General features: G+C 44.6%; 1 protein-coding gene and 1 long non-coding RNA gene across 5 annotated transcripts; one reads left to right on the top strand and one right to left on the bottom strand.

Annotated features, from left to right (window-relative positions):
- Window positions 1–228: 228 nt before the first annotated feature.
- Window positions 229–7,544, bottom strand: LOC143435577 (uncharacterized). Its single transcript, XR_013106017.1, has 3 exons — window positions 7,292–7,544; window positions 5,396–5,591; window positions 229–4,279 (listed from the first exon to the last, which is right to left on the bottom strand). It is a non-coding gene; the product is annotated as an uncharacterized LOC143435577 (long non-coding RNA).
- Window positions 7,545–7,675: 131 nt separating this feature from the next.
- On the top strand, window positions 7,676–9,909 carry Mid1ip1 (MID1 interacting protein 1). Of its 4 annotated transcripts, none has more exons than XM_034485886.2 (2): window positions 7,676–7,909; window positions 8,193–9,909. In XM_034485886.2, the coding sequence occupies exon 2, from the start codon at window positions 8,436–8,438 to the stop codon at window positions 8,985–8,987; it is 552 nt and encodes a 183-aa protein (XP_034341777.1). In that variant the 5' UTR covers window positions 7,676–7,909; window positions 8,193–8,435; the 3' UTR covers window positions 8,988–9,909. The 4 variants fall into 4 exon arrangements, with proteins under 4 accessions (XP_034341777.1, XP_034341781.1, XP_034341778.1 ...); XM_034485890.2 differs by having other exon boundaries at window positions 7,687–7,705; window positions 8,190–9,909; XM_034485887.2 differs by having other exon boundaries at window positions 7,723–7,909; window positions 8,190–9,909.
- Window positions 9,910–10,686: the final 777 nt, after the last annotated feature.

The raw sequence follows: 10,686 nt of genomic DNA, 5'->3' as shown, positions 1-10,686 counted from the left end.
GACCCACCATGTAACTGAAATGGCCTAAAGCTCTCATTGTAGACAAGGATGAGCTTGAACTCACAGAGATCCACTTGCCTCTGCCTCTGCCTCTGCCTCTGCCTCTGCCTCTGCCTCTGCCTCTGCCTCTGCCTCTGCCTCTGCCTCTGCCTCTGCCTCTGCCTCTGCCTCTGCCTCTGCCTCTGCCTCTGCCTCTGCCTCTGCCTCTGCCTCTGCCTCTGCCTCTGCCTCTGCCTCTGCCTCTGCCTCTGCCTCTGCCTCTGCCTCTGCCTCTGCCTCTGCCTCTGCCTCTGCCTCTGCCTCTGCCTCTGCCTCTGCCTCTGCCTCTGCCTCTGCCTCTGCCTCTGCCTCTGCCTCTGCCTCTGCCTCTGCCAAGTTCTGGGGTTAAAGAGACATATCACCAAACCTGGCTCATTCATACTACTTTTAGAAATGTTAAAATCAATTTAGTTGATTTTTTTTGGTAGTAAGTGAAGTGGTACTGAAAGAAATCATGAACTCAAGAAAATAAATTCTTCACTATAGAAAACATCAAGCCCCAAAGGTCCTTGTAAGTTGAGGGGGAAAAAAATCTTCAAAATATTGGGATCTTAGTATATTCCTTTTGAAACTGGCTCAATTTGGTTTTAGATATCACTGACTATAGTAAAATTCAATTAGCACTGCCGCTATTCCTCCATCTTCCAATTCTGTTGTTTGTATTACTTGGGTTTTTTTTTTTCCAGTTTTACAAAGTTTCCTTTTTGATCTGTAACCATAGTACCCACACTGATGAATCTTATTCACATTAAGTGGTTGCTCTCTACCATGATCCTGTTTGTCAGAGCTCTTCTCTAGTCCTACTTAGATTTAGCTGTTAGTGTTGCTGTACTAGCAAGAATTTAATCAGTAAGGTTTCCAAGAAGAGTTCTGAGTTCATGTTTGAGAATGTTGAACTTTATCGATTGTACTGGAGTGACATGCTGGTCTCGAATCATAAGCTTTCTTACAGCTCTATTGTGTGTCTTGTCTACAGAACGAGTCTCCCCACCCTACCACCTTTCTGTTGACTTAGTTTCCTGCCTGAATATTTAAAAACATATTTTTTCTTTTTTTCTTGGAGTTGAAAAATACAATTAACTCATTTTTCAACTGTTCTGAATACTTTTATTTAATACTCAACATGTCTATTAAACACACACATGAATGACATTTTTTAAGAAAACAATTGTTACTTTCACTTTTTTCTTTTTAGATTTTTTCTCTCTCTCTCTCTCTCTCTCTCTCTCTCTCTCTCTCTCTCTCTCTCTCTCTCTCTCTGTGTGTGTGTGTGTGTGTGTGTCTATGATTGATTATGAACCTGCCCAGTCCAGAATGGACAGCCTGAAGCTAGAGTTACAGGCAATTGTGAGTTTGTCAATGTGGGTGCTGCGACTTTGCAAGAATAGTACTTACTCGTCACTGCTGAGCCATCCCCCAAGCCCCCCATTTGTATTTTCTACTTCACTTGCTGAGATTCTTCTCCTGAGATTCTTCTCCGGGAACACCCCTTATCCTTTTTTTTTAAAAAACCATTTATTTATTTATTTATTTATTTATTACATGTAAATACACCGTCTCTGTCTTCAGACACCCCATAAGAGGGCATCAGATCTCATTACAGATGGTTGTGAGCCACCATGTGGTTGCTGGGATTTGAACTCATGACCTCCGGAAGAGCAGTCAGTGCTCTTAACCACTGAGCCATCTCACCAGCCCAATACCCCTTATCCTTAAATTATGCTCTTTGTCTTCCATGCTGTTTTCCTTACCTCTTTTGGTTTATGTGCTCATGTTTCCACGAACTCCTTTGCCTTCTACAGTTGTGTTCTCCCCACCATAACGAATGGTCTGGCATACATGTTTTGTTCTTTGTTGTTTCTACTTAGTTTATTAGTTTTCTATTAATATTTCGATTCAAGGTTGCTTCTTTAACTTGGCAATTTCATCTTATTAGTCTTCCTAAGGGTTTATTATTTTTCTATTCTTACCCAAATCTTCTATAGTTATTACTTCTTTTGAGTCACACTTTTGTACAGACTTAAATAATTTATTTACTATCGATTTTCGTCTGTTAATGTTGCATACTACCTTTGCTTCTTACTCATGATTATGAGATTAGCCTACACATTCTCTCTGGACAGTCTAATAAAATATAGGTGAAGTTTCTAGACTACAGCATCTAGCTTTAGTTCCTTTCATTATTTGAGTCAGAAAAATAAATTATTTATAAGATACTTACTCATGGGACATTTGGATGTGCCCATTAGGTAATATATTTATGACAATATAGTCTCAATAAAACACAAATAAATATATGTTAGTTTGAACATATGATGTGGATAATTATTTTTTGCTTCCCATGTTAATTTTATGATACAGACTTTAAACTATGAATTTGATTTCAGAGAGGAACATTCTCATTGTATTTATTTATTTATTTAAACCCCAAATGCTGCCGCCTTCCAGTCCTTCCTTTGTCCTGTTTTTTTGTTTGTTTGTTTTTTATGCGGATCTTGGCATTTCAAGAAACTCAATAATTAAGTTTATTTTATTGTTTTAAATGTTATTATTTTTTATTTTTGAGAGGTATAATATTTCATCATTTCCATCTTTCCTTCCTCTCTCAAAGGCCCTCCATATTTTTGTTTCCTTTTGAATTTATGAGCACTTTTTATATAAGATATTGCTGCATACATATATGTGTATAAAAGTTCCTATTTGGTATTTTTAAAAACTTACAATGGAGCTGGGCGGTGGTGGTGCACGCCTTTAATCCCAGCACTTGGGAGGCAGAGGCAGGCGGATTTCTGAGTTCGAGGCCAGCCTGGTCTACAGAGTGAGTTCCAGGTCAGCCAAGGCTACACAGAGAAACCCTGTCTCGAAAAAAAAAAAAAAAAAAAAGAAAACCTTACAGTGGGTTATGCCCTTCCTTTTACCTGTTATATTCAAATTGACTGTATCATTTTCTATACAGAATTCTCAAATAAGTAGAATTGCTGAGACCAACATCAAAGTTTACTCTTTAAAATTTTAAGTTTTCACTATACTCAGAATTTCTACTATGACACTATTTCTGCTTTATTTATTTTACATCCACAGAGGCCAGAAGAGTGTATTGGATCCTTCTTGAGCTGGAGTCACAGGGAGTTGTGAATCACCTGATGTGGGTGCTAGGATCAGAACTTGGGTGCTCTGGAAGAGTAGCAAATGTTCTTAATCACAGATCCATCTCTCCAGCCCCTATTTCTAGTTCATAGATCATGTAACAGTGGTTGATCCGTAACACTACAAAAAATATTCTCTAACTCTATAGGAAGCAAGATGGTCATTCCCCTTGAAAGCTCAGTAAAACACTCGGCAAGTTTGCTCATACTATTCTGTCTTCTGGATGAATGTTGGTACAATTAACAGGATTCATAGCTAGATGAAGAAAATATGCCAAAAGTACCAATTAATGAATTGATATCACTCTGAAGAAGTTCTCCAGATGTTTGATACCACTTGGCCCTTTGTACGGTACGCACTGATACCTATTACCAGTAGCTTTGATGAATACAGTGAACTGTTATCAAATGTGTAGGTAATGTCCAAGTGTATTAGAGCACAAAATCAGAATCCAAACTACTGAAACATGCTGAAGTAATGAGCCAAAATCTACTTAGTTAAAAGTAATAGAAAGTTTTGTATTTTGGTCCACAAAGATCTCTTCTGCGTAGTAATAGGATACACACGTTTTGTTGCATATATAACAGCATATGAATGTAGTAACCATTAAAAACAAGTCCCTTACACGCTGAGCAGCATTCTAAGAAGTTTATATTTGTTGGGTAGTAAAAGATCATTGGATCTGGAACTGGAGAATTAGGTCTAGAAAAGTTACCATTCACAATAAAATAGGTGCCTTCACCACTCCTTTTCGTCCCAGGAAAGGTGGGGTTTGGAATGAGGTCCAGATGTGAAACTTGTAGACACACCCAAACAACTTCCAAAGACAGTGACTGGGATGAGTGAGCACCTCAACCAAAAGCATGAAAAGCTACAACAAACAAAGGTAACTGACTTGAGATATAGTGGACTCAAGGGAGACCGCCGCTATACCCAAACAGCCAGCCTCTATATGCTTCAAGGCTTTCTGAAGAGCTCTAAAACCATTGGCCTGGTACCGGAGGATGGAAAGCACAAGACGTAGGCAAGGGTGACCACTTGGTGGAGATGTTGTGAGCAATTTCAGTACAAACAGGAGGTCGGACTACATGGCCTTTAAAAGGAGAGTGAAATTGTCATATTTCGGCAACAGTTTTCATGAAGCTATTGCTTCTAAGTTTTCTATCAGTGTGATCAAGACTCCTTTGTCTTGGTTTGAGAGTGGTTTCTAGCCTTAAATTCTTAACTTTCTGTCCAGCCCTCAGCCAGACCTGTTTCCCCCTCTCCATTCCTCCTTGTTCCACCAGTTGACTTCTGCTCACAACTTTGCTTAGCAGTTTCTCTTCGCCTTTAAAATGCCTTGTTCTCCTAAGCCATCAAAGAGACGCAACAGGAAGGGTAATTTGTGAATTGGCTGGGGGAGGGTTACAGGAGGAGGATGAGCCAGCCAAGCATCATTTCCTGGTTACTGATTAAAGAAGGAAATCTAACATTCAGCATTTAAGCGCTTCTCAGTTAGAGCTTAGGAAAAAAGGAGAGGGGGTGCAGAATCTCAGACCAGGCTTCTAACAGGAATCTAGCACACTGGTTAGGAAAACAGAGACCAAGGCGCCTGCCTTAAGCCAGCACTCAAAAGCCATTTACTCAACGGATGATTACTAGGGTTCTCCTTATGAGTCCTAGACAGGTTGCTGGGAGCTTTCAGTCAATTCCAGATCTAGATAGGGAAGGTGCCTGGAGCAACCAGAGAAGCTGCCTATTTTTTACTGGGCCTGGCCCAACCCGTTTAGTATCCATGTGACCCCTGGGAATCCTTTCTTTCTTTTCTTTTCTTTTTTTTCTTTTTTTTTTTTTTTTTTTTTTTTTTTTTTTTTTTTTTTTTTTTTTTTACAGCCTTGCATTAGGAGAAAACTGGCTGCAGGCCGGTTGCCAGGGACGCCTGCCATTAGCTTTTCAGGGCTGGGGTGAAAAAGGACACTTGGGGGGAGGGGTTTGTGGCTTCTGACTGGCTAGGGCCAAAAGTTCATTTGCATAACTCTCTCGGAAGCTTTCTGATTGGCTGGGGCAAGAAGGGTGGCGGTGGGGTGATTCCAAGGGCCCGGAGCTCTGGCCTGAGGACCTTTTCGTTCTGGAGTTACCCGGTGGGTGTGAGTTATTGTGTGGGCGAGGGGGGGGGGTGGCTGGGAGGCCCGGTTTGGGAAGTTTTGCCGGCAGGTGCATGAGCCATTACCTGGCAGAGTTTAAGAAATGTGTAAGAACATCAACCGAGAGTGAAGACATTAGAAGATCCAAAGAGAAGGAAGGAAATTGATCCAGATGAAGGATGGAGACCACAGGGAAGCCGGCTAGGGTCTTTCTTCCAGGCTGTGCTAATTTTCAGAGTGGGATGCCTTTGCTAGGCACTTAGAATTTTCGTTTTCTGTAAGCTGTTAGAGAAAAGAAGGCAGGATTTCAGCATTTCATAACTCAAAGCAATTCCAAGTTTTCATTAGGGTGCACACTTGAAATATCCAGAGGGTCTGGGTCTGAGAAGGGGTCAAACTACATTTTAAGTTATGAGAAACATCAAGTACTGGAAACCAGGCAATATGTTTTTCCAAAGTTCTCCTTCTTAGATCTCATCTGGCATAAAAGGTTAAAACAAGTCTGGACTGTTATAAAGAAGTGGTAAAGGTGGGGGTGGGGTCCTCTCTGGTTCATCTTAGCCTATTTCCCTATTTTTAAGGGTTCAGACTTTACATAAAATGCCTCTAGACTATGATGAAGCCCTAAGTCCTTTACAGTGTACACAGTGAAGAGTTTTATCACCGTTATCTCACTGAACCCTACTAAGAACCCTTTGTCACGGCCCAAGAAGAAGTTTCTTTTTATTGCCATAGAAACACTGGAAATTTTTCTTCCACGGGAGACACTCCATTTTGTTAACAAACGGAGGCTGGAAACGTTTGTAAGTCTGTGCACAAGAAGATAAAGGATGAGATTATTGTCATGTGTCAGGTTTACACAATGCATCTTTCCCATTTAAATTCTTCTTTCCACTGGTCTCCTTAGCTCCACTGGGCAGATAACATTTCATGTTTAAAAGAACATGGGACACTGAATCAGAATAATGAGTAGCTGTCATTCCAAATCCAGCTGGCTGGAGGGGACCATGTCTCAAAACAAAAAAACAAAACATAAACAAACAAACAAACAAACAAACAAGCATTGGGATCATGGATTATGATCTAGAACTAATAAACTAGATTTGCCAGACTGAGTTCTAGGGTTATCAATGACTTTTCTGTCTGTTATCAGCCTTTGTTACCCAGAGTCAGCTGTTCCTTCAAAATTAGGAAGAGACATGGGTTTTGGTAGAAAGTACCGGTCCTTCAAGAAAGAAATACATTCATAAGTGTTTCTCTTTGTTTGGGGACAAGTTTTTTTTTTTTGTCTTGCAGGGGAATGCCATACTAAAACTTCCCCCAAAGACTTTAGTGGAAATAAACTTAAAATTAGAAACCTGAGTCATATTATCTGGAGGAATTTGGAGTTGACTGGAGGTTGAGGGATGTGGCAAAGGAAATGAGATGAGAACAAGTATGAGCTCAGGGCTGGGTAATCCTAAGGAGTTTAAAGTGTAAAATTCGAAAGGTACATCCAGGGCTATGGTACACAGCTTAGCTCTTATTAAGTAACCCTTGCTTAAGAACTATCTTTTGAAAGGAGCACTTTACACACTCTCCAGAAAGTTATTGGGCATACTCCCATTTTTTTCTTTAAATGATAAGATATACCCAACACCAGTCCTAACTTCTGGCACCTCCTCCTAATCTTTTTGATAGCCAAAAGGCCACAAGGCCCAAGTTCACACTCCATAGCCATGCTCTGATCTCTAGGTGGGGGAAACAAATGACAAATCAGATGACAAGGGTGCTCTTCATACCCGGCGGCAGTGGTAGGAAAGACAGGGAGAGACCATGCCAGGAGGGAAGCAAATGCCTCAGTGTTCCCATCCCCCAACAGCTGACCACGACCTGGACCGTGGAGGGAGCACTGCGTGTCCACGTGCATCTAGCATGTCCTGCTAACTCTTCTTACATAAGATTCCCAGTATGGAGTCAGGGCAGCTGTGAATCCCTCTTACCCGACGTCTAATAATAAATCGAGGCTAAATTTCCGGACTGCAGCCACTCTAGGTTCGGGATTGAGGGGTTCTTTTGCAACCCGGACACACATGCATTCCGGTCATCCCACCCGAGGAGTGCGCGCCAAGCCCGCCCAGCCCGCGCGCGCCAGTCCGCCCTCTGGTTTGGACGGCGGCTCTTTGGGCTCAGTGCCTCGCCCTCCCTCCCCCAGCCAGCTAGCTCTGGGTTTGGTGCTGGGGCGCGGCCGCTCCATCCTCCCAGCCCTACCCTGCCCTGCTGGGCCGCCCAGCCTTAGCCCGGGTATCAGGCGAGAGGCGGAGCCACCCGGCGTGCCCCGCCCCCGCGGTAGAAAGGGCTGGGCGAGTGTTACTCGCGGTCAGGGCTGGGACCTTTTATCTGTGCTGCTGGAGGAGGTAGGAGGAGGAGACATCAGGGGTGGTCCTGGGCGCATGGGACACCATTCCTGGACTATAAATTGAACACCTGGGATGGGCAGGGGGCCGAAGCAGCCTCTGTCACCCATACTCACAGGCCGATCAGTGACCGCAGCAGCGCCCTTGGGCAGCCACCGTCCGCAACCCAAGCACTGAGAACCAGGGGATTTCGCAGTGCAAGAGGTGGGTGTCCCCGCCCTTTGGCAGCCCGGGCTAATATGGTTGCTTTCGCTTAGGTTTTAGAAGGGAGAAACTAGAGAGTCCGGGCTGGGAGAGATTCTTTCTCCTCTTTTCTCAAAGGTCTTCTGCTAGCATTGGAGGAGGTGATACCAGCTGGTCCCAGGGAGCCACCCTTGGTGCCTTCTCCGGCCCGCAGTGCTCAGGGTAGGAGCATCGCGCGGACAGGGGTGCCGGGCACCCTAACCGGGTAGGTAATTTGTTCTTTTCGTCTCTGTCTCCCAAGCAGATCAAGGCTAGACCCAACCACCCACCGTCATCGTGAGCCAAAGCTAAGAGCAGCCGCGCATCACGAAGGGCAGTGCTGAGACAGAAGCAAGTTAGAGAGGGCGGAGAAGGATCTGGGAATCCTGTCACACCGGCTTCAAGCAGGCTCCCGGCATCAGCCTCTGAGAGCGCTTGAAGGCGGGCATCGCCAGCGGTTTATCTCGGTGTATCAGTGTCCCCGTGTTTCCGCGCCCGCTCAGCCACCATGATGCAAATCTGCGACACATATAACCAGAAGCACTCGCTCTTTAACGCCATGAATCGCTTCATTGGCGCGGTGAACAACATGGACCAGACGGTGATGGTGCCCAGTCTGCTGCGCGACGTACCCCTGTCCGAGCCGGAGCTAGACAACGAGGTCAGCGTGGAGGTAGGCAGCAGTGGCAGCTGCCTGGAGGAGCGCACGACCCCGGCCCCAAGCCCTGGCAGCGCCAACGGAAGCTTTTTCGCGCCCTCCCGGGACATGTACAGCCACTACGTGCTGCTCAAGTCCATCCGCAACGATATCGAGTGGGGAGTCCTGCACCAGCCATCGTCCCCGCCGGCCGGGAGCGAGGAGAGCACCTGGAAGCCCAAGGACATCCTGGTGGGCCTGAGCCACTTGGAGAGCACGGATGCCGGCGAGGAAGATCTGGAGCAGCAGTTCCACTACCACCTGCGCGGGCTGCACACCGTGCTCTCCAAACTCACCCGCAAAGCCAACATCCTCACCAACAGATACAAGCAGGAGATCGGCTTCAGTAATTGGGGCCACTGAGGCGGGCCTGTCCCCGCTGCCCAGCACCCTCTAGGGTCGGCTCTACCACCCCCCTCTCTTTCCTCTAAGCTATTTTCTTCCTGGTTGTGGGGCGAGAAGGGCACACTGTAAAGTTGGGCTGTGTACTTGGTGGGGTTTGTGTGGAGAAGAAGGAGGGCCTCATCGCGAGAACAGAGGAAAGTAGTCGCCAGAGAGGGGGGTTCAAAGACCCCCGGAGGGGGCCTACTCTGTGTTGGTGGGAATGGAACTGGGCCGATGTCCTTCATTCAGCCTGTGCCTTTCTTGGGGTTTCTTTTCTGTTTTTCTTTCCGGAAGAGAAGGGCCTGAGAAAGGGCCATGCCAGGGCACAGCGCTGGGTTGCCACACTTGGGAGGGCAGCTTCTAGCTGGGTGCTCGAGGGAGGCGGGGCGCAGCCTCCTGCCCGCCCTGCTTTGAGCTGCAAGAGGAGGCCTTGGCGTTGCTAGGATTGCGTCAGTTTTCCTGTTTGCACTATTTCTTTTTGTAACAGTGACCCTGTCTTAAGTATTTCAGATCTCTTTGCTTTGAAACTTCGTCGATTCCATTGTGATAAGCGCACAAACAGCACTGTTGGTAACCGGTACTACTTTATTAATGATTTTCTGTTACACTGTACAGTAGTCCTGTGGCACCCCATCCCTTTCACGCCACCCCTCCCCCACCCCTGTGTGTGTAAACTGGCGACGTGCCAGCTAGGATGAAGCTTGCCACTCGGCCAGTGAAAATAATAACATTATTATGAGAAAGTGGATTTATCTAAAGTGGAACCAACTGACATTCTATCTGTGTCGGACATAGAATGATGAAGGGCTCCACTGTTGTTATGTCTCGTTTATTTAAAACTTTTTTTAATCCAGATGTAGACTATATTCTAAAAAATAAAAACGCCGATGTGTTAACTAAACTGGACAAGGGTGTGTTGCTCTTTATTTCATCAATGAGTGGCCAAATCATTAAGAAGAAATTCCCCTTATTTTGCTGACATTATTTGCTGTCTCTCTGATATTTCCAGGTGGTGTCTAGTCATCTCTACAACTATTTAGTTTTGACAAGTAGCTACTGAAGAAGCGTTGTTCCAATTCAGTTCCAAGGTGGGATCACCAACTATCCCAAGGAGAAGTTCATAAATATTCAAAGTAGCTGTGAAAGTACATATAGTATCTTTCAGCCAATTTGGCTAGCTTATCGCAATATTTAGTTAGTGAAAGTGTTTTGGAGCCAAAAGAATCTAAATTTCACTTGACTATGGAGAAGTGAAAAATTAGCAACATCAAAGAAAAAAATCCTTGCTAATAGCAATACATTCATTTTGCTGGTCTTTATTTTAAAAGAGTGTTTGTAAATCGTGAGAGATATATAAAAGGGTTATAGTATAAGTATAAGCAATGTCCTTTATCAGGAGTCCCCAAGCATTGTCCAGCTTTTCAGTGACCCATTCAGCACTTGTGGATAGCAGATCTGATCAAAGCTGCCCTAAGTCTCTGAGGAATGCTTTTAAAGATAGCATTCCTGGGAAATGGCTGAACAGGTGAGACAACAGTCTGCACTTTCTTTATTTCATTGGGTTGGGGGATACATGCCAGGTCCACCTCAGTTTTCACCAGAAGTCATGGGGGCATTCTCTAAATTCATAGGACCTGATTTTAAAACACACACTACTTCAGTTTTTTTTGTTTTTTTT

Source organism: Arvicanthis niloticus, chromosome X, assembly GCF_011762505.2.
Source record: "Arvicanthis niloticus isolate mArvNil1 chromosome X, mArvNil1.pat.X, whole genome shotgun sequence".
Classification (NCBI taxonomy): domain Eukaryota; kingdom Metazoa; phylum Chordata; class Mammalia; order Rodentia; family Muridae; genus Arvicanthis; species Arvicanthis niloticus.
The sequence above is the reverse complement of the archived record's forward strand: the minus strand, read 5'-3'. Positions and strand labels throughout refer to the sequence as shown.